Source organism: Diabrotica virgifera, chromosome 3, assembly GCF_917563875.1.
Source record: "Diabrotica virgifera virgifera chromosome 3, PGI_DIABVI_V3a".
NCBI classification, from domain to species: domain Eukaryota; kingdom Metazoa; phylum Arthropoda; class Insecta; order Coleoptera; family Chrysomelidae; genus Diabrotica; species Diabrotica virgifera.
This window is the reverse complement of record NC_065445.1, coordinates 192,927,598-192,952,658: the sequence shown is the minus strand read 5'-3', so window position 1 is coordinate 192,952,658 and position 25,061 is coordinate 192,927,598. Positions and strand designations below refer to the sequence as shown.

At 33.7% G+C, this 25,061-nt stretch overlaps 2 protein-coding genes across 3 annotated transcripts in view; one reads left to right on the top strand and one right to left on the bottom strand.

The window, feature by feature from the left end:
• Positions 1 to 25,061, top strand: part of LOC114330337 (regucalcin-like) — a 144,534-nt gene that overhangs the window by 106,503 nt on the left and 12,970 nt on the right. For both annotated transcript variants that reach the window (XM_050645787.1, XM_028279658.2), the window contains exon 4: positions 21,425 to 21,597. In XM_050645787.1, the coding sequence (XP_050501744.1) occupies positions 21,425 to 21,597 (173 nt within the window). The remainder of the gene's footprint in view (positions 1 to 21,424; positions 21,598 to 25,061) is intronic.
• Positions 2,017 to 25,061, bottom strand: part of LOC126881494 (uncharacterized) — a 76,959-nt gene continuing 53,914 nt past the window's right edge. Inside the window, exon 2 of the mRNA XM_050645784.1 lies at positions 2,017 to 3,253. Within this exon, the coding sequence (XP_050501741.1) occupies positions 2,258 to 3,253 (996 nt within the window). The 3' untranslated portion in view covers positions 2,017 to 2,257. The remainder of the gene's footprint in view (positions 3,254 to 25,061) is intronic.

Sequence of the window (25,061 nt, the reverse complement as noted above, 5' to 3'; positions counted from 1 at the left end):
CCATAAACCTCAGGTGCGGGTTTAGTTTTTTTGCCGAGGAATGGATTGGTTAGGAGCTATTGCATGTTTAGGTGCAATAAAAGAAATGCCACCCATGACGTAAAAAGTGTGGTATCGGTCCATTGTATGTACGTTAACCCATTCTATCCCAACGCTGCATATATACGTTTTTGAAAAAGTGCGTCTGTATTCCCAGCCGCCGTATATATACGTTCAAGGTGTTATAGTCTCAATTTACCAAAGCCGAAAATATGCGTTGCTTATAAAATTTTAGACTAATTGGTGTCCCAGTGCCGTAGAAATATGTCCGAAAATGTTAGATTATTGTTCCGAAAGCCTCAAAATGTTGCCACCAAAGACAGGTCATGTGGACCCATTGCCGTATATATTTGTTCACATATTTTAGATATATATGCTATATTGTAGCACTGGTAGCAACGCTTATAGGTAGCTGCTAGGAGTTGAAGCGTTTGTAGCCACAGAAAACAACAGAAAAAAAAACGAATCGAGATACATGTGTGCAAGATGCGGAGTCGGCCTTTGTGTAGTGTCATGTTTTGAGGAGTACCACACAAAAGATTACTGTAAATGATAATTTACATTACATTATTTTTTTTAAGTTAGTTACATTTTTTCATGTTTAAGCTGGTTAAAAATAAATACATTAAAAACACGTTTTGGTCATTTATTTGTTTATTTATATGCGACGTATATATAAGGCAATGGAACTCTAAGCATGAAAAAACCTTTGGGATTGAGGGACCAACCTTCAAATTAAGGCCTGGCATAGAAAGGGTTAAAATCAGCGTTTTCGAACACCTGTTGTGTAAAGCACGGCTGGTCAATTTTCTGCGGATCGCCTGTGATTGCTGACACTTCCAGATAAGCAACGAGCTTGCTCAAAGTCTTGTAGCGGCAGTAAGGCCCAGATAATTGGTCTCACCATTCCTTGCAGGGTTGGCCGTTTTCTCTACAAAAAATACGGCTCAAGAAAATAGGTTGATGTAGTTTCCTCTTTGGGTTTTGTTTATCCTATACTGAAGCTGCTCGCCTGGAAGTGTCAGCATTCGCAGGCGATCCGCAGAAAATTGACCTGCCGTGCTTTACACAGCAGGTGTACGATACTGCTGGTTTTAACGTACATACAATCGACGAATACCACACTTTTCACGTCATATGTGGCATATCTTGTATTGCACCAAAACATGCAGTAGCTCCTAAGCAATCCATTCCTCGGATAAAAAAGAAACCCGCACCTGAGGTTTATGGAAGTCAGGGAGCTGTTCAACTAATTCATTTTAAAAGGACAAAACTTCAAGGTTTATCAGAAATCAAGATAACAGATCCGAAGGAAATGTTCACACCAACTGAAACTGTGACTCCATCTGTGCCTGATCTTCTGTGGCTCTAAGGGAAAAGCAAAGACATTCCCGGCCACTTAGGACGGAATGGACTCATGGAAGCTGTCACAAGAGACATACCATACCTATGACCTAACATTTATTATTTGTACAGAAAACTAGGAGAAATTTATCAAATGACAGCATTCTAATAAAAAATTAAGTTTTGGAATTTAAAAAGTGAGTTTTGCCGAGACCGTTAAAAATTGGAAATTTTCAACTTGTACTTTAGACCGAACGGTTTGTCTGAAAAAAAAGTAAATAGTGATATTTGTAGATAATTTTAAGTACTTTAATTTCTGTTAACAGACCATTTAGTAAAAGTTAATAGTTTTCGAGATTTGTGCAAAAAAGCGGAAAAAAGCTGAAATTTTTCGCTTTTTTCGCGATTTTTTCAATGTTCCGGCAAGAAATTTTGTCCGCAAACCTCATATTCGGATTCAGCAGCTCAAAATCCATATATAATGAAAAAAATCAGAACTACCCCAAAACTGTCCTAGTCAAATCACAATTTTATTGAATCAATTACTGTGAGTGTGTAGAGGAACATACTGCGGTCGGTCAAGCGAATCGTAGAACAAGGGTTACTGAGAGGGTATCAAAGTTGCTTTCCTACTTAGGTAATTATTTACATTTACTAAGGCTGAAAACCAGTACACACATTCTAAATTAAATGTAAATAAAAAAGTTATTATAGTCGATCAGCTGTATCACGGGACAGAGCCGGTCGGTCGGCCCAAATAGTCGATTGAGGAAATGAAGCATTTTGGCTCGCAATTTTTTCGTCCAGTATGGATTTACTTGAAATTTTCACAGAAGGTAGGGAATAGTCCAAGGATCATTTTCTATATCATACGCTAAAACCTTCGGGGTGGATCTGTGAGATGGCTAGGAAATTTGATAATTTGAATATTAGCCTCCATAGCAAGTTCTATTATGCGTAGACTTACGTGGCTGCTGTGACCATCATATAGAAGTAGAGCGGTTGCATCTGGTAGTTCCAGCTCTAAACGTTTTTTGCGCACATGGGGTATAAAACAAGTTTGCAGCCAATAAAAGAAAGGTGTTTCTTCCATCCATCCATTTCGCGTTGTTGCGTACAGAGTACCAGGATAAGCGGCGGGTGATGTCCAACGAGCCTGGACCGCAGCTCCTTTGAATATGATCAGAGGTGGAAGTATTGTGCCGTCTGCTGCTGAACATGCCAACACTGTGGTGTTTTCTCGACCTGAACCCCCGCTAACTCGACTTAAGGTTTTTCCTTTGCCTATGCCTATGCCACGGACTTTTGAAGGATCCGAACTAAATCCAGATTCATCAGTATTAAATGTAAATGATGGTAGGATATTGTAAAATGAAATTACTTCTTCCAATTTATCAAAGAAATCATGAACTATCTCTGGGTTTCTTGCTAACATCCTTGACTTTTGGAGATGTTCAGCTTTCTTTAAGGTTAACCTAGGATGGCGGGACATGAACCCAATATACCAATCGTGTCCAGGTTTTCCATCCTTAAAGCTCGTTTTTATATGATTTTGTAACACGTAATTCTGCACTAATTGAAGCAATTCATCTTTTGAACAAGGATAGCCCATTTTCGATCGTTCCATAACACATTGAGCAATATCATGTTCCACTTCAGGTGTGAAAATGGGATTTCTTCCACCACCTAGTTTTCCTTCAGCAATTTTATGACCTTTAATTCTATTGAAGATGTTAGAAATTGGTATTCCATAGAGAGCAGAAGCTTGCCGATATGTTAAATTATTGGTTGAAACGTCAGCAACTGCTTTTCGTAAGTCTTCTGCTGAATATGGCCGCGCCGATCTCTTTCTATCGTAGTTTCGTGGCATCTGAAACAATTTAGAGTTACAACAAATTGTTTGGGGTAAAAGGAAACATATTTTCTTTTACCCCAAATATGTGTTTCCATTTACCCCGAACGTATTATTTAGATGGGGTAAATGGGAACACTTCCTAGTTCCCAAACGAACAATATTATTTAGCTAACCTTAAAAACAACATCTAAACATATCATTTGTTTACCATGATACATGCTAAGACTAACAGTATAAACATATTTAATAATGAAAACGAGATTATTTTATTCCATTGCTTGGTTTGCTCGTCAAATTATATGGTAGTAAATAATTTAAATTAGCTTACTTTCGCATTAATCGTTCACCGCCATGAAATATTATAGAATGTTAGGAGCAGTGTTGCCGCTACAACTAACAGACAAACTGCACATTAATAAGCGGGATGTTTGAATACAGAGTTTAAGCTGTTTTCAATTACCCCTAGTTTCCATTTACCCTGATTGACCCTAGCTGTTTAAAACCTCTATTTACCAGCAAACACCCCCTTATTCGAGCCCTTTAAACCCGCCCCAATTTAAAACTAAGGCATATTACGGAATTTAATTTACACAGTCTTACAGCTCTTTAAAAATCCAACAAAATCATTTTTGAGGGGTCTCATTACTGAGAGGGTATCAAAGTTGCTTTTCTACGAAGGTAATTAAATCCATTTACTAAGGCTGAAAATCAGTACACAGTGAGATATAATATTTTTCCAAAATTAGGCATTTTAATTAGGTCAAACTCCTTGAGTGTATTGATAATATAAATATAAAAGGAACTACTCAAAGATGAAGACCAATTTTGAATTAGGAAGGTAGTTAGGGGGTTGTTTTCACTGATTTTTTCTGACAATATAAATCTGAATTTTGATGTCATCCATTTCATCCATCTTTCGATTATATAGTTAGTTTTCTTTGCTTTTCTGTAAAATTAGGAATATGTGACTCCTGTTGTTTTTGAAATGACCGATTCAATTAATAAATCAGTGGTACATTATGTTGATATTAATTATAGGTAATTTTTTACGAATATTTTTAACAATTACTTTATACTATTCTACCATTAACTTATTAAAAAAAATAACATTGGCTTTTATATTTTGAAAAATCTATAGGTACCTACACAGATTTTCTTATTTGTTATATATTTCTTTGCATAGATTTATTTTAGAGATGAAATAATATCTAATAAACGCAATATTGATTAAATTAAAAATAAAAAAAGTAAAGATTTGTATGGGATTCGAACCACGATTATCCACGTCCGAAGACCAAAGACCAGTTCTCGTCGCCATCCGCTCGAACTATCAAAACATTTAAATAACACTCGATAGAGTAGGATAGTGACGTCGTCGATACTCACCTTGAATTAGAAAGAGAGTACCGACCTAATAGGCTCATTTATCTCTGTCGCAACCGTCACCCATTTTAAGATCGCAGGGCGCAATCTAGAGTATTATATATCTATGTTGCTAAATAGCCACAATGCCAAACACTGGTTAAGATGTCTGTTATAACTACATATTGAAATAATTTATTGAAATTTATTTTACAAATTTCAATATGTAGTTAGAACAGACATCTTAACCAGTGTTTGGCATTGTGGCTATTTAGCAAGGACAGAGAGTAAGTAATCTTAACCACACTTTTCAATTTTTAACATTCAAAATTTCACCCTTTTCAATTTTATTAAGTGAGATTACTTACTTTTAGGTTCACTGATGATGGACTTATAATTCCGAAAACGTTATGAACGTAATCCGTTTGGATTTTTAAAATTTTTAGATTTTTTTTATTAAATATGCCAACTACACTAGGGGATTTACTTCATGTTAATTTTATTTAACTAGATGGTATACAGCCAACTTTCGGGTATTATCCCGTCTTATTAAAAGTTATTATAGTCGGTCAGCTGTATGACGGGACAGAGCCGGTCGGTCGGCCCCAATAGTCGATTGAGTAAATAAAGCATTTTGGCTCGCAATTCTTTCGTCCAGCATGGATTTACTTGATATTTTCACAGAAGGTAGGGAATAGTCCAAGGATCATTTTATATATCATGCCGCTATCATACGCTAAAACCTTGGGGGTGGTTGCCACCCCATCTCGGGAGTGGGAATAACACAAACCAAATTATTTTCCAATAATATCTTTAAGACCAATACAAACCGAGATACGGCATGTTAAAAGTTTTCGTCAAATGCATAATTTGAAATATTCAAAGCCAAATAATGGGAAAAATTTGAATTTTTCGAGGAAAACTGGAATAATCTTTTTTCAAGTACAGTGGAACCCCGTTAACTCGGATTAATCGGGACCGCGGCCGATCCGGGTTATCGAAAATCCGGGTTAGCCGGAGATAATGGTAAAAATTAATAAAATATGGTATGCTTACAGATAAACTCCGTTATAATTGTCACACAGACACTGGTAAACCACGTTCGCATTCCACACAAAACCACACATACAAAGCGTCGTCAAGAGTCTCATTCTTAGCTTTATTAGCTTTGCACCGATTGTCCAAACTGTCTTTTGTTATCATTTTGAAAAAAAAATTCTTCGATTTTAGTTCTATTTTTCTTCCAATCCGATACTGTAGATGTACCGACACCATATAATGCTGCAAGATTCACCTTTATCAATTCTACTTAATGCTTCTAGTTTCTTTTCCATTGTCACTACAACATTTTTACGTTTTGTTGCCCTTATAGACGCACGACACGCACACAAAATCTGAATAGATTTACGAACGATTTAGAACGGAAGCGAACACTACGGCTTTACTACACACAATACCGTCTCTGATGTTATGTTATTTAATAACAGTGATGACTAAGACCACTGTTAAAAAAAGAATTTTAATAGTCTTTTCTAAACAATGCTAAGACAGTTTCAAATAAATAAAGGATAATACAGGTGCCTGTTGTTTTCGATAACACGACAATGAATGTGGTGTGCCATGAGTCATTTTTACTATGGTATATGTAGTTCAAATTACACAAATACCCATTATCTCTCAAATATTATATTACATAGAGTTGGTACAAAACCTCGTGAACCTTGAAAATGCGTATGTATGTATAACCGAAATAAAATGAAGCCAAAAACATACGACTATTTTATTTGCTGCGAATTGCGCGACAGGGTCCCATCTGCACCCTGATATTTTCAGTAATGTCGGATTCAATCGTTTCGTTCGTATATTGACGTCACCAAATGAATGAATTAGGTTCACGAGATTTTGTAACAGCAATACATTTTTATTGTCGAAATGTTTGTCTGATAAAAATCGGTCCGGGTTAGCCGGAGTTCCGGGTTATCGGGGGCCGACTTATCGGGGTTCCACTGTATACAATTAGACCTTTCAAAAAAAAATTACAAAAAGTTTCTAGCATAAAAATTAAGCGACTTATAATCAAAAAAATGTCGATACCTGCTTTTCTCTACGAAAAAATCAGTGAAAACAACCCCCTAACTACCTTCCTAATTCAAAATTGGTCTTCATCTTTGAGTAGTTCCTTTTATATTTATATTATCAATACACTCAAGGAGTTTGACCTAATTAAAATGCCTAATTTTGGAAAAATATTATATCTCACTGTGTACTGATTTTCAGCCTTAGTAAATGGATTTAATTACCTTCGTAGAAAAGCAACTTTGATACCCTCTCAGTAATGAGACCCCTCAAAAATGATTTTGTTGGATTTTTAAAGAGCTGTAAGACTGTGTAAATTAAATTCCGTAATATGCCTTAGTTTTAAATTGGGGCGGGTTTAAAGGGCTCGAATAAGGGGGCGTTTGCTGGTAAATAGAGGTTTTAAACAGCTATATCTGGCTAACTAATCACTGTAATGAAAATCTATGCACATGGTAATTTTAGTCATTAAAAAAGGTACAATCTGGTAGTTTATAATTTTTTTCATATCTTCAGTATTTTCGGAAATATTTCGAAGTAAAAGGTAAAAAATACCAAATTGCAAAAAATCAATTTTTCTTTAAACTCTAATTTTTCCAAAATTAGGCACTCTAAATAGGTCAAACTCCTTGAGTGTATTGCTAATATAAATATAAAATGAACTACAGAAAGGTGAAGACCAATTTTGAATTAGGAAGGTAGTTAGGGGGTGGTTTTCACTGATTTTTTCGTAGAGAAAAGCAGGTACCGACATTTTTTTGATTATAAGTCGCTTAATTTTTATGCTAGAAACTTTTTGTAATTTTTTTTTGAAAGGTCTAATTGTATACTTGAAAAAAGATTATTCAAGTTTTCCTCGAAAAATTCAAATTTTTCCCATTATTTGGCTTTGAATATTTCAAATTATGCATTTGACGAAAACTTTTAACATGCCGTATCTCGGTTTGTATTGGTCTTAAAGATATTATTGGAAAATAATTTGGTTTGTGTTATTCCCACTCCCGAGATGGGGTGGCAACCACCCCCAAGGTTTTAGCGTATGATAGCGGCATGATATATAAAATGATCCTTGGACTAACTACATATTGAAATTTGTAAAATAAATTTCAATAAATTATTTCAATATGTAGTTAGAACAGACATCTTAACCAGTGTTTGGCATTGTGGCTATTTAGCAACATAGATATCTAATACTCTAGATTGCGCCCTGCGATCTTAAAATGGGTGACGGTTGCGACAGAGATAAATGAGCCTATTAGGTCGGTACTCTCTTTCTAATTCAAGGGGAGTATCGACGACGTCACTATCCTACTCTATCGAGTGTTATTTAAATGTTTTGACAGTTCGGGCGGATGGCGACGAGAACTGGTCTTTGGTCTTCGGACGTGGATAATCGTGGTTCGAATCCCATACAAATCTTTACTTTTTTTATTTTTAATTTAATCAATATTGCGTTTATTAGATATTATTTCATCTCTAAAATAAATCTATGCAAAGAAATATATTATAACAAATAAGAAAATCTGTGTAGGTACCTATAGATTTTTAAAAATATAAAAGCCAATGTTATTTTTTTTAATAAGTTAATGGTAGAATAGTATAAAGTAATTGTTAAAAATATTCGTAAAAAATTACCTATAATTAATATCAACATAATGTACCATCGATTTATTAATTGAATCGGTCATTTCAAAAACAACAGGAGTCACATATTCCTAATTTTACAGAAAAGCAAAGAAAACTAACTATACAGGGTGTTTCATTAATAATTGTGCATATAGTAAGTGGAGAAACCTTAGCACAAAATACGAAGATTTAACCTAAAACACTTAACTAAAATGTGGCTCCTTATTGAGTTACAGGCCGTTTTATCTAAAAATTTAAAAACTATTTTGGTTCAGCATATTAAAAGTATTCTACGTATCCTATTCATACTTGGCAGGAAGTATAGATACTGCAAAAACTACTAAATTATGTAAAACAAACGTTTCTGGATATTACCAGAGGCGTACGACGGGGGAAAGTGAATGGTTGACCTTTCCAAATTCTACGCCACTGGCGGAATTGCTATTTTAGTTCAATTTTTGGATTCTCCAATACTTTCTATGAAAATAATGTACTCTTCATTCGTAACGATAAAGTCATTAGTTTTCGAGATCTTTGAAGCTAAAAATGAAACGATACGGTTATTTTGATTAATGTATTGTGTCGCTTCATTTTTAATTTCAAATATCTCGAAAATTAATCATTTTATCGTTACGAATGAACAGAATATTATTTACATAAAAAGTATTGGAAGATCAAAAAATTACACTAAAATAGCAATTTCGTCAGTGGCGTAGAATTTGGAAAAGGTCAACCAACCACTATCCCCTGTCGTACGCCTCTGGTAGTAGCTAGAAACGTTTATTTATCTTAATTTAGTAGGGTGTTCAGTACCTACACTTTCTGCCAAGTATGATAAGGATACGCCAAATAGTTTTAAAGTACTGGGTAGAAATAATTTTAAAATTTTATTCATATGAATCATATCATAAATTATTAATCAAAATAACTGTGCCGTTTCATATTGAACTTCAAATATCTCGAAAACTAATGACTTTATCGTTACCAATGAAGAGTATATTATTTACGTAGAAAATATTGGAGAATATAAAAATGGCACGAAAATAGTAATTCCTCCACTGGCGTAGAATTTGAGAAGGGTAAACCATTCACTATCCCCTGTCGTACGCCTCTGGTGGTAACTAGAAACGTTTGTTTATAATAATTTAGTGGGGTGTATTGTAGTCGCACTTTCTGCTAAGTATGAAAAGGATACGTCGAATAGTTTTAAAATGCTGAGCAAAAATAATTTTTAAATTTTTAGATAAAACACCCTGTAACTCAATAAGGAACCACATTTTATTTAAGTGTTTTAGGTTAAATCTTCATATTTTGTGCTAAGGTTTCTCCAGTTACTATATGGACAATTATTAATGAAACACCCTGTATAGTCGAAAGATGGATGAAATGGATGACATCAAAATTCAGATTTATATTTTAGTTTTGTTCCTAATGTTTTTACTGGACTGGTGACGTTTTTGCACACAACGTTTATCTTAAAGGAGTCTATTCCTCTCAAAAAGTTAGTTTCTGAAAATTGTGGACTTTGCTGTTTTTGAAATGACCGATTCAATTATAAGTAATTAGACATTATTTTTATTTATGAAACTATTGTTACAATTTTAAAAAAAAATAGAAGCAAAACAGACATTATTTACATCATTCGAATAAGGACGAATTTATATTAATAACGAATGACTTTTATTTTACTATGCAGTTCACAAATTATGTATTCCAATATTAACTTACTATACATACATTTATTATCTGCTAGATTTACTAGGTCCATTTTTCAGATGTAAAAATATCTAATAAACGCAATGTTGATTAAATAAAAATAAAAAAGGTAAAGTTTGGTATGGGATTCGAACCACGATTATCCACGTCCGAAGACCAAAGACCATTTTTCGTCACCACCCGCTCCAACTGTCAACACATATTACTCGATAAAGTGGGATAGTCACGTCGTCGATATTCCCATTAAATTAAAAAGAGACTACCGACCAAATAGGCTCATTTATCTCTGTCGCAACCGTTACCCATTTTAAGATGACAGGGCGCAATCTAGAGTATTATATATCTATGTTTAGCAAGGACAGAGAGTAAGTAATCTTAACCACACTTTTCAATTTTTAACATTCAAAATTTCATTATTTTCAAAAGTGAGATTACTTACTTTTAGGTTCACTGATGATGGACTGATAGGTCCGAAAACGTTATGAACGTAATCGTTTGGATTTTTAAAAAATTTTAGAATTTTTATTAAATATACCAACTACACTAGGGAGTTTTACTTCATGTTAATTTTATATAATAACTTTTATTTATATTTAATTTAGAATGTGTGTACTGATTTTCAGCCTTAGTAAATGGAAATAATTACCTTCGTAGGAAAGCAACTTTGATACCCTCTCAGTAACCCCTGTTCTACGTTTCGCTTGACCGACCGCAGTATGTTTCTCTACACACTCCAGGGCCGTAACTACGATGTTGGGGGGCCCCGGGGCAAACGTGATGTGGGCCCCCTACTGGGAGGTCTGGGGAATGTACCCCCATCGGGAGGGGGGGGTTCGGAAAAATGTTTTATATTTAACCCATTGAAAACGCATTTTTCCGCCTGTATGAACACCACACTCTCTTCTTTCTTTTGTTTTCAGCATGTCCTGCAATAACTATAAAATTAACAGCGCTAATGATTACATCTTCATCTGTATTTGACATTGCGGACGGTTCATCAACCAATGCGTTCGTTCGCTACAATGTAAATGGTCTTACTTTGTAGCGAACGAATAACCAAGCGAACGTAAATGCACCTTAAGGTGCATTAAGCAACTGCAGTGTGAGCCAAACACACTCTGTGAAGCTGGTCAGTGTACTGGTGGGACTGATCCTAATGTGCTGATTCTATCTTACCCTTATCTTTCTTTTCAATATGTGGTACCATGTGGTTCCTTTCACGTACCAAGATGACGTGGTCTGGACTAAATTGGTTAAGACAAAGTAGCTGCGACCTGGGGCCCTTATCCCGGTTGCATTTTAGTTTTTATTTCGCCAAAATAACTAACTTCCTCAGTAACAATTTATATCTTTACGAAAGTTCTCGTGGGCCCCAGCTCAGCGCCCCCTCTTCCAATGGCATTTTAGGTTTTATTACGCCGAAATAACTAATTTCTCAAGTAATAATTTAAATCTTTATGTTAAGGTATCGGGGGTCCCAGCTTAGCTCAGGCCTCAGGGCCCCTGTTCTATTCCAATTGCATTTTAGTCGAAAATACTAATTTCCCCAGTGAAAAATTAAAACTTTGTGATGCGTTATTTTTAAAAGGTCTTTTAAAAATTGTGTCATTTGAAAATATTTTGTTGGGGTCGGCTTTCAAAATACATATTTTTATTTTCCTCATTAAAATATATGTCAATCTCTGTCAATCAATGTAATATCTCGGCCAATCAAAGGGGACTCCTGCGGGGCCCCCTTTAGCCGGGGGCCCCGGGGCACTGCCCCGGTTGCCCCAATGGTAGTTACGGCCCTGACACACTCACAGTAATCAACTGTGAAAAATCTAGCTTCAGTGAATTCAAAGAGATTTTTCAGCGCTGCCTCTCCGTCTATTATGATATTTAGTCGGCAACATATGGACAGGCTTCCCTACAGATAGATCAACAAAACATCTAGAAAGTTACTCGCTTTAAATATCTGGGATGCTACATTATAGACCCATAGCCCCAAGACCCAAGTAAAGAGATCCAATGCAGAATTGCAGCAGGTTGCAAAAGTTTCTAGAAGTTAAATCATTCTTCTGTAATCACAGCTTAAATTTAAACTTACATTAAAGAGTGGCCAAATCCTATATTTCTACATAGTAGTAACATGGCACAGAGATCTGAACTCTGAAGGCTGATACGATCAATCGTCTAAAAACTTTGCAGATGTGGTCACATAGAAAAATGCTTCTAATATCCAGAATAGCGATTCAGACCAACTTAGCTATGTGAAATAAAGCAAATGCTATTCGTGAGTTCCATACATCCATATCAACCTGACTAGTTTTTTTTTTGGAAAGCCAAGTTCCTGCATCGCTGTCCAGATTATTGTGAATATCTGGTCAATAGTAGAGCGGCCCGGTCTAAATCCGCATTGATAATCTGCAACGATTTCTTCTGTGTATTTTTTGGTTCTTTCTAGCAGGATGTTTGCAAGGATTTTATAGGTGTTGTTTAGGAGTGTTATTCCCTGGTAGTTAATACATTGCTTTTTGTTTCCTTTTTTTGTGTATTGGTACAATAACTCCTTCTTTCCATTCAGCTGGCATTGTTTCTTTTCGCCAAATGTCTTGAATTAGCTTGTATATAGAACTGTACAACGCTTCTCCTCGATGGAACAGTTACGATGTAAGGTGAGAGTTGGACAACAATACTCGGAGGCATTTGAAATAAACAATGGACTAAAACAGGGAGATGCACTTTCACCACAATTCTTCAATTTAGCTCTGGAGCACAGAATCAGAAGTGCAAGAATCGAAAAACCCAATACAGTATTTCATCGAGAAGGACCAAACTTACTACTGGCATTTGCAGACGATATCGATCTAGTAAGTAACACACGATTAAGGATGAAGAAGACTTTCGTGAGGTTCGAGAAGGAAGCAGAGAATATGGGGTTCCAAATCAACGAAAACAAGACGAAATAAATGTATATGAGCCGCAATAACCAAAGCAGAGACAGAATTGGTCAGAACATCACCATCGATGACTTTAACTTTGAGCGCGTTAGAGAATTCAAGTTCAGCGGAACCCTGATAGGTCGGCCTCCGATAACCCGGACGTCCGGCTAACCCGGACCGATTTTCATCAGACAAAACAAACATTTTTTCACTTTGACTGAGTTTTTTACCACGAAATAAACAATTTTGTATTACTGTATATAACTGTACGTAATTTAGATGTGCCGAGCATAAATATGTATTTCATGTTTTTGCAATAATTATAAAGTGTATTTGTTTATTGTTTATATATATTTTCTTAATTTTTACAATATTTTCCGGCTAACCCGAATTTTCGATAACCCGGATCGGCCGCGGTCCCGATTAATCCGACTTATTGAGGTTTCACTGTATTTTGGGACAAAAATAACTGAAGACAATAACGGATCACAAGAAATAAACAACAGGATACAGGCCGGCAACATATGTCTTTTTGCCCTCCAAAACCTTATAAAATCAAAACAACTAACAAGACGTACGAAGATGCAAGTCTATCAAACAATCATACGACCCGTTGTGATGTATGGAAGCGAAACGTGGACGATAACAAAGGCAAACGAAGAGAGACTACTTGTTTGGAAAAGAAGAATCCTAAGGAAGATCTTTGGTCCTGTGCTGGATAAAGCATCAGGACAATATCGACACCTGATATGAAAAACATTGTAACTCACTTTTGCTTAGTTTACAGGAGAGCGATTTAAAGAAATTTCCAAAACATTTTATTTTTTTACTGTGTCAGCTTATATATTTTTTGTAATGTTCTTAATCCATATTTTATATCTTTTTCTCAGCTTTTCACTTTTACATATCACATTGTTGTCAACATTACTGGTCCTGATTTAGGTCGAGTTACAATAGCAAATTTTTTCAGAATTTTAGGTGAAGATCATTGTAAGTGGTTCATACAATGATATTTCAACACAGTATGTTTCTTTGGTTAGGTGCATATAAATTGTAACTAATCAGTAAATATCCAAATAAAGAGATTATAATTAATTTGTTTTATTGGTTTTACTTGAAACATGATTTTTTTACTCAGACAAGTAGTATTTAAGAATTTACGTCATAAATACTAACAAGTAGTAGGTAAATAAAATAATATCTTTTAGATTTATTTATTACAAAATGAACATTTACAAATTATAAAACAGTTTATATTCTATTAAAAAATAAACAAAATTAACCCCTAACAAACTTTTATTCAGAGTCATCATCCGAATATTCAGTTTGTTGAGAGTGGGGAAGATTTAACTAAAAACTGCAATATTGCTCTGGTATAGCTTTACTAGAGCACAAAGCAACAAGATCTTTATATTTTGAGGTTGTTATGGGAAGTAACCCATATATGCTAAAGGAATTTGTACTTCCCATAAATCGTGAAAATTTTTATTCCTGGATTTGGTAGCCCTTTTGCTCGATTTTGGTTTGCATTCTAAGTTTATAAACGATAATAATTGATCAGAAATAAGATCGTACTGAAAACTAATAATATGTGTTACGATGAATATAAACAAAACCTGCCTTGAACCCTTTTTTGAACCCTTTTTATCTTAATAATATGTGGTTGTTCTTTATATTACATTTTTACGTATTGTATTTTCGACCAGAAATCTTGGCGTTTATCTATATATAAATCCCAATTCGGTATTTTCTTTAAATTGACTTAAAGTCCAAGATGTCATTTTGACTTAGTTCTTTCAAATCGTATGGTTTTCCTGTGACTTTAGCACACCTTATCAGTGTATACCACTGTTGTGTTACATAAACAACTTGGTTCTTTTTTCTTCGCTCAATAAAGGCGTGCATTGAATCACCCTCAGATTGAGAGTGGCCCACCTCAAAAAACGTGTGTGTAATAATAATATTCATGATCTTAGCTGCATAAATATACATCAAAAATATTATTCGATTTCGATTTTGTCCTACACAACAATCTGAATAAAATCTAAACTCTAATGCTCCACGAGCAACTTTTCTCTTAATAAAATCAAATAGCGCACTACTTATTTCATTAGGCCCCTTTTTACCTGTGGTTTCATCCCATGCAATAACCCCTAACTGATGAAAAAAGGTTGATATAACTTAGTACTAATAGTACCTACCTAATAATCTATACTAAACTGTTAAGGGGGTAGGCGCAAAATCTTGGTCCAATGGAATTTAAATGCATTAATTTTTTTTTCGAATCCTGAGAAACCTAATAGGTAAACTTTTTTTAAAAAAATTAAACGCAGAATGAAAGATTAGATTATTACCGAGGGCCGAAAGTCTAAAAACATCTATAAAGTTTGTTTTAATAAGTTACATGGATGAAAAAAAAGAGAAAATTTAGTGTGATTTCTAATTTCAAATATTTCATTCGAAAGAAACTTTTGTTTATTCTAAGGGACTTTCGACCCTCGGTAATAATGTAGGTAATCTTTGATTTTGCGTCAAAATTTTTCAAAAATATTTATTAGTTTTCTCACTATTCTTACCTACCCCCTACCCCCTTATGTTTCTCTTTAAAATTAAATTAGTTTATAATCAAGATTACGTACCATCATTGTCTTTGAGATTTTTGTCTTTTATAGCTAAATCGAAAAAATCCTCATTTTTCTTATTTAAAAAATTCGTAGCACAATAATTGTGTTAATATTCACTAAATTTTTACACCGCACGTTTATTTTTAGATATGTTTACATTAACACACGAACCAGTAGCTATATAAGAACTAAAAGTTTAACAGTCATTACCCAGAAATTTCGATAAATTCTCAAGTTCTGCAATCTTGCATTTTGCAAATCTATTCCTGTCAACAATCAACACTGCGAAATGAGTCATAATAACATTGTAAGAACAGGATACTATTTCGTTCAGTGATCGTTATCCCTACAAAATGTTAAGTATTGGATGTAAACACATGGTAAATTGACTTACAATGTTTTTCATCGTAATATGCTTGTAATTTGCCTTGCTTTCTTGTATCACAACTTACAATGCAGTTATAAAAACTTACTCAATAAATGTTTCGAGAAAAACATTGTATCCCATGTTACAATGTTTTAGTAAAAAATTTTCATCAATAATAAAAAAATTTAATATTGTAACATTGGTTACAACGTTTTTTCCACCCAGTGATCAAAAATTTGTACTTACAATGAGGTTATTTTGTTAAATAACTTTATAATTACATAAGATAGGATAAAAGTTCTTAGCCAAATTGAAGGTTACCGTTTATAGATGCTATTTAAGCCATAGTTGAAAAACATTGTAAGTGGAGATACAATGTTTTTCATATCAGGTGTCGATATAGGATAAGAACTAACAAAGAGTTCGAAGAACTTTACCCAGACCCCAACATCATAAAAGAAATAAAGTCCAGAAGACTCCAATGGGCGGGACACCTCAGAAGACATTCTGACCAAAGAACAGTAAGACTGGTGTGGGAGGAAGTCTCAACTGGAAGGAGACCACGCGGACGCGCTCGACTCCGGTGGCGAGATAATATAGCAGGAGACCTAAGGCGATGGGCGTGGAGAATTGGATGGAGGTTGCTAACGTTGGAGTAACGCCACGGAGTAAGGACTATTCGTGAGTTATTTAAAACTATTATAATAAGACAAATTTCATCATGCTCTTAGAGGATACCGATACAGAGTCTTTCAGCCTATCATGAAAGATAAAATCGAGGACCGCAGAGGAATTGGAGGGAATCGGATGTCATGTCTTAAGAATTTTTTAGATTGGACAGGAATACTCAGCGAAGAACAATAATTTCAATTAGATGAATCAGTGAACAACTCTTCAATATAATAGCCAACGTTAGGGCGACCTAGCATGACTCCGAGATAAGAAGAATCAAAGAGGAAAAATAGAAGGCAAGAGGGATCCAGGAAGATGTTAACGTTTCTGGTTGAAAAATATAAGAGATTGGACTGGTTTAGACTTACAATGACTGTATTACATTCGATCTGTACAAGACCCGTGTTGAGCTGCCCCCCCCCCCACTTTCAAAAATCAAAAACCAAATAGCCCTGATTTATGAGCTATTTATGAGCTCTCATATTCCGCAAACTAAAAATTTTGAGCTCGTTCCACTGAGCAGGAATTTGATACTTTAGTGGGGGGGGGGGGCTGAGTCAACCCCCCACTACTTAAAAATAGGAATATTGAAGCGGTTTTTGCGGCAGAATTACGAGCTATTTATGAGCTCTTGAAATTATATAGTTTCGATTTTTGAGCTCATCCCCTTCACCCCCAAACAACCCTTTAATTGAATTAACTTAAGAGAAAAATGCTGAGATAACTTAAAATATATCGTATTGCGGATATAATTCCTATAGCTTATATACTCTAAGAATAAACTGTTAAATCACGTGCATTTCGATTATTGAGCTACAACCCCTTCGCAAGAAAACCACCCTATCTTCCCGGCTTAAGAGAAAGTTGTACTTAAAATGCATTAAACTAATTATTTGGCGACAACATATCATTGAATAATTTATAAGCTTCCAAATTACGCGCATTTAGATCAGTAAATTGCAATTTATTTTGTATAGTGCAGTCACTGAAAGTAAAAATCAACGATTACCTTCAATTTCGGTGAACCTTTATCGATTTTTACGAAAATTGGTCAGTGGTTAGAGGATACATCAAGAAACAAAGGTGACATAATACTACCTTGCGCCTTTACCCTGAGGGTGCATACCGCCCCTTCTCGGGGGTGAAAATTATTTTATAAAAAATAACTCCACAAATCAATAAAAGAACAAATTAAAAGTAAAATTTATTATATACAGTTAATAAAATAAGTCAATACTTTTTAAGTTATTAAAGATTAAAGATTTTAATTATTCGTGAAAAAAATGCATGTTATGTAGCGATTTTTCGTAAATCACTGAAAAACTGTAAATTTTTACAATAAAGTTAATAGTAGTTTAATTCGTATAGCTTATATTCTAAGAATAAACTCTTAAATCATGCGCCTTTCGATTATAGAGCTACAACCCCTTCGCAAGAAAACCACCCCATATTCCCGGCTTAAGAGAGAGTTTTACTTAAAATAATTTAAATTAATTATTTGGCGAATACATATCGTTTAATAATTTATGAGCTTGCAAAATATACGCATCTCAATTATTGAATTGCCATTTTCTTTCTATAGTGCAGTCACTGAAGGTAAAAAATCAACTATGACCTTCGATTTCGGTAAATCTCCATTAATTTTCACGAATTAACAATAACAATTTGAGGTTTTAACCTGGGGTATATGTCACCCCTTCTCGGGGGTGAAAATTACTTTATTAAAAATAACCCCACAAATCGAGAGAGGGACAAATTGTAAGCAAAATTTGTTATATAATGTGATTAAAATAAATCAAGACTTTTTGAGTTATTAAAGATCAAATATTTTAATTTTTGTGAAAGAAAATGCATGCTTTAAAGCGATTTTTCATAAATAACTCAAAAACTGTAAGTTTTTACAAAAAAGTGTTTATCACTAAAATTAAAGCTAATAAAAAATATAATAAATTGCTTACTTGAAAACCCTTTAATGTTAATTTAAAGTTAGTTATTGGTAATTAAATGTATATTTTTTTATGTGACTCTCCAAATCTAAGGATTCAAGCTTAAATAACGAGAAAGAGATGCATTTTATAACACTAACAGCCGGTTTCCGAAACGTTATTCAAATCTCCGATCATCTAATCGGCTGTCAGATTTGATCAACTGTTAACCTGTGATGGGTTTCTCAAACGCCAATTATTGTAAAATTGCATGATCATAGATCATGTAATCGATGATCTGACATACGACTTGGTAGCGATACTGTCACAATTGGCTGTTATCCTTCAAAATTTCAATTATATTAACCTCTAAATCCAAACTTGTATCTTTAGATTCTAAAGGTGCATTCTCTCTTACGTTTGGAGCAAGAATTGAACGAGAGCATTTTGAAAAATGAGGCTAGGTAATGTGACGAGCGTTGGAGATATAAAACAGTTTATTTATCATCTATAATATTTTATAATCGTATTTTTATTTTTGGTCTATATATTTACTTTTTATATTTATTTTTAATTTATTTACCGGCTGTTTTATTGTCTTCAAAGCTAGTTGCTATAATTTCTCACAAGTTTTCCATCTTATTTACATCGCTATAATCATTATGTTCTGCTTTTTAGAGCTCTGGCCTCTCAAAAATAGCTCTATGAGTCTAGCATCCTTGTTATCTTACATTTTTAAAAGAAAAAAATATAACTTATATTAAAAAAATAAAAAATGTCCGAGATATCCATGTTCTGTAAGTAAAATAAATATTTTAAATTATTTCTTCCATAAAAAAATCTTATTTTTATTGAATAATATGATTTATATCATTTATATATGTAATATTTGACAATTTTTTTCCCGGTATTTGTTAACTACAGTAATTAAAAAACTAAAAAAAAAAACTCTTAACAGCCCGTTAATCGACGGATAGTCGCAGATTAGGTAACAGTCCATTTTTACCGGCGTTTGACAAGCGAAACTGGTTAATCGACCTTTCGGAGACTCAAAACACTCATGATCGGCTGTTAACTAACGATTAATCTTTTGTCAGGTGATCGACTGTTGTTAAAACTAGTTTGGTTGACGTTTCTGACGCATTTAATCTATTGTTAATCGTCGATCACATACTTTTTGAGATGATCATCCTTTCGGAAACCGGGCGTTAGGTACTAAATACTTGTCAAAGTACTTAGAAATACCTATCAAAAATGAGCTCTAGAAAAAGTTAATAGCATCAAAATCCGCTCACCAATTTTCGTGAAAATGAATGGAGATTTACCGAAATCGAAGGTCATAGTTGATTTTTATCTTCAGTGACTGCACTATAGAAAGAAAATGGCAATTCAATAATTGACATGCGTATATTTAGCGAGCTCATAAATTATTAAACGATATATGGTCGCCAAATAATTAATTTAAATTATTTTAAGTACAACTCTCTCTTAAGCCGGGAATATGGGATGGTTTTTTGCGAAGGGGTTGTAGCTCAATAATCGAAAGGCGCGTGATTTAAGAGTTTATTCTTAGAATATAAGCTATACGAATAAAACTACTATTAACTTTTTTGTAAAAACTTACAGTTTTTCAGTGATTTACGAAAAACCGCTTCAAAGCATGCATTTTTTTCACGAATAATTAAACTTTTTGATCTTTAATAACTTAAAAAGTATTGACTTATTTTAATAACTTTATATAATAAATTTTGCTTATAATTTGTTCTTTTATAGATTTGTGCAGTTATTTTTTATACAATAATTTTCACCCCCGAGAAGGGGTGGTATCCACCCTCAGGGTAAAGGCGCAAGGTGGTACCATGTCCCCTTTGTTTCTTGAGGTATCCTCTAACCACTGACCAATTTTCGTAAAAATCGATGAAGGTTCACCGAAATTGAAGGTAATCGTTGATTTTTACTTTCAGTGACTACACTATACAAAATAAATTGCAATTTACTGATATGAATGCGCGTAATTTGAAACCTTATAAATTATTAAATGATATGTAGTCGCCAAATAATTAATTTAATGCATTTCAAGTACAACTTTCTCTTAAGCCGGGAAGATAGGGTGGTTTTCTTGCGAAGGGGTTGTAGCTCAATAATCGAAATACACGTGATTTAATAGTTTATTCTTAGAGTATATACGCTATAGGAATTATATCCGCAATACGATATATTTTAAGTTTTCTCAGCATTTTTCTCGTAAGTTAAATCAATTAAAGGGTTGTTTGGGGGTGAAGGGGATGAGCTCAAAAATCGAAACTATATAATTTCAAGAGCTCATAAATAGCTCGTAATTCTGCCGCAAAAACCGATTCATTATTCTTATTTTTAACTCAGCCCTCCCCCCCCCCCCCCCCCCACTAAAGTATCAAATTCCTGCTCAGTGGAACGAGCTCAAAATTTTTAGTTTGCGGAATATGAGAGCTCATAAATAGCTCATAAATCAGGGCTATTTGTTTTTTGATTTTTGTAAGTGGGGGGGGGGCAGCTCAACACGGGTCTGTACAAGATATAGATTACTTCGCTGAGATGGTTGCCAGTTTTTAATAAAAGATGGTATCATCAGAAGAAGATAAATATAATATAGCATATAAAGCCGTTAATTAGCCGTTGCCTTTCTTTAAATTTAAATAAAACAAAGTTTGAGTGATATCATTTTTTTATTCATTTGAAAGGCCTTTCGATTTCATTATGTATCAAATATAATATTTAGGTAACTTTAAAATGTCCACCACGATTTTTGAATTCGGTGGGTAGCGCTTATCTGAAATGCTCGATGTTTCATGACGTTGGCGCATAAATTAGATGGCGTATTAATTAAAAAATATTTAAATAATTTTTTGCTTCAGCGAATATGAAAACTATCTTTACAATTACAAATCAAGAATATCTATGCGATGGTATGACATTGGATGCCGATGGAAATATATGGTTGGCTGTGTTTGGGTCTTCAAAGGTATATCAAATAGATGCTTCCAAACCAGAAACAGTTTTGAGGGTTGTAGAACTTCCTGCGGCACAGGTAATTCGTATTTCCATTGTTATTGAGTAGTGAGAGGAAGCGGTAGAGTAGAAAAAGGTAAAAGGAGCAGATATACGAAATTAATAGCAGTCAAATATAATCTCACGTAGATCAACATGGTTGCTTTAGCTTCTAGTTTAGTGATACCAATTGCTATACTTTCATGTTATAGTTTTTATAGAGAAAATAATAGTCATTTGAAATAAATGTGCATATACCAACGAACAATGTTGGTGCAAAACCTCATGAACCTTAAAAATACGCATAACCGGAAAAAAAATCTTTAAATCATTTGACTATTTTAATTTCATACAAAATTCCGCGACAGGGTTTTCAGTCATATCGGATTCCACCGCTTTGTTCGTAGACTGACATTACCAAGTGAGTAGTCAGGTTCATGAGATTTTGTAAGTCGTCTACTCAAAACTCAATGGACCACAAGAGTTACCAACGAAGAATTAACAATGAATATGGAAATTGGTTGGTCTAATAAATCGAAGGCCCGACAGAGCTTTATTATTTGCATGGTTGCATTTTTATACCTGTTTTTAATTACGTGAGTGTATCTTGAATACATACGTGGGTTTTCTAAAGACTCTAGAATAGCCGATAATTCTATGGAGTCGAATGCTTTTTGAAAATACACAAACGTCATATGGATTGGAACGCTATAATCGGTACATTTTTCTATCAGTATTATTACGGTGTGTCAGTGAAATTTGATACTAAAATGTTTTCTGAATCTAGTTCAATCTAGCCTGCTTTATAGGCCAGGAATTAAAGCTTTTCACCTCGCAATTTTTACAGAATACATCGATTTGCTTGAAAATTTGAGAATAAGTAGTGGATAGTCCAAGAATCAAAATCTATATGATTCCGAAAGGTACTTTTAACATGGGAGTGGTTGCCACCCCATCACAGGGGTGGACATTTTTTATTATATTTTGACCACAAAAGTTGATAACCACATTCATTCTAAGCAAAAAATGTTTTATACATTTTTTTGATAAAATTAATAGTTATAGAAAAAATCAATGTTTTTCGATATACTCATTTATGATTCACTTAATTTTTGCCTTAGAAACCTTTTTTTAAACCAATTTCTTGGGAATAAAATAACCTACAATTTTATATTGAAACATTTTTTCGTATCTCTGCTGCTAATCTCTCTATTCTGAAGAAAATGGCATTTTTACCAAACTAAAAAAATTCGTTATTCTCTTTTGACTACAGTTTTTTTTAAACTAATCATTATAAGCCAGTCAAACTTCTAGAATCTATCAATAATACATGAATAAATAGGAATCAATAAGGCCAATAACTAAAAACACCGCTAACTTACATTATTATGCTTCAAATTGGATTTCTCCTTTTTTTTCATAAAAATATATTGATTTTGTAACCGTAACTTTTTATTTTTTATCTTAGAAAACTTGTTAAAAAAAGTTTGTAGGTTTCTACAAGATCTATAAGCCTATTAATATTAAATCTTTTTAAAATCCTCAGTCGGAAAAAGAGGGTGACTTTGAAAGGGTTGGTAAAGGTGGTTTTTGCATGTTATTGCAAGTTTTAATTGTCAATAGGTCACTCAGTTTTTGCCGTTAAAAAAAGTTTTGCAAACCAGGTTCTCGGGAATTAAATAAATAAGCTACAATTTCATTTTTAAACATTTTTTCGTATCTCTGATGCTAATCTTGTTATTCTTAAGGAAACGTCATTTTTTTCCAAACTACAAAAATTCGTTATTCGCTTTTAACTCTATTTATTTTAAACTAATCACTATAAGCCGGTCAAACTTCTAGAACCTATTAATAATACTTAACAAAAAAAGACCAAATAAGGTCAATGACTAATTTTAATTAGGGTGGTGATTAGGGGTAGCTTGCGATTACTTTTTCGCTGAAAAGAATTGGGACTGACATTCTTTTCATTATAAATCACTTAATGTTTGAGCTAGAGACTTTTTTTTATTTCTGGAGATATACATTATTAAGTATTTTAAATTAGTTTAAACAAGCTGTCCTCGAAAAATGCATAGTTTTCCCGTCTTTTGACTTTGAAACTACAATATTTAGCATTTGATGAAAAAGAGCCAGCATATAATAAAGAATAGCTCGATTACTATGGGTCTTAAAGAAAATTTGAAAAACGGTTTTGTTTATTCTTTCAAAAGGTACATTTCTGTTAGGTAAAGTTGTTTTGACAAAACGAAAACTTTTGGAGTTATTAGCAGAAAACCTATTAAAAACATTGATTTTTCGATATAAAACTAACACTTTCGATAGCGAATAAATCGAAAACTATCAATTTTATCAAAAAAATGTATACAACGTTTTTTGCTTAGAATAAACGTTTTTACCAACTTTTGCAATAAAAACATAATAAAAATTTCCACCCACGAGATGGGGTGGCAGCCACCCCTATGGTAAAATCGCCCTTCGGCATGATATAGATTTTGATCCTTGGACTATCCACTACTTATTCTCAAATGTTCAAGCAAATTGATCCATTCTGTAAAAATTACGAGGTTTTGTCCTATTTTAAGCTTCATTACTTGGACTAATAGGCTAGTTGATCTTATTCGTTAGGCGGTTGGTTATGATATGGGTCGTAATTTATACATTTTTGATAGTAATGATATTGGTCAATTATCTCGCTTTATCTCTTTTTTTGAATAGTAGAATTGCTTCCGAATTTTACCATTTCTGTGGAACCTTTCCTTCCCTGAATCCCCTCTTTGGAGATTTAATCATTTTTTAGTTAGTTTAGGGTAATTCTTATTTCAGAGTCGGTTATTTCCGATACTTGTTCTGGGCCGTATTAATTGTAATTGCTTTAGTACGTTGGTTTGCAGTTGTGATTTTACCGAGTGTAATTTGGTGTAGAGTTTTTCTATTAGACCATTCATCAGCGGTAAAAAAACTGTAAAACCGTGAAATTTTGAGAGTCAACACCGATTTTAATGAAAATTTGGATTTAAGCTCGGTTGACCCTTTTCTTCAAAATCTACCCTATACTCTGGGCAAGTTAGCAAAATACAAGAAAAAGTTATTTACCAGCAATTTTAGTGCTGGCATCGAGTCTTATAATTCTACATATATTAATAATATAGGTATACAAAGTCGTGTGCTACGTTATTTATAAACAAAATGGCGCTACCAAATCATGATTTTTTTTAATATTGCTCTATAACTCCAAAAATTGTAACTTTACACCAAAAACACCCAAATAAAAATTCGGGTATTCCCATCTCGGTCACTATAACCCTTAAATCCTTTATGATACCCCAAGTACATTTTAAAAAACCCCCAGGTCGGCTCGAAGATTAACAGGTAGGTATTAGTAGGTATAATAATAATTTTATCTTGGGATTATAGATTAGGAAAAATTTCTTATTAACATAGAAAAACATTCTACCCTGAATATCCCTTCCTTCAATATTGTACAGAAATTTTGGGTTCTTT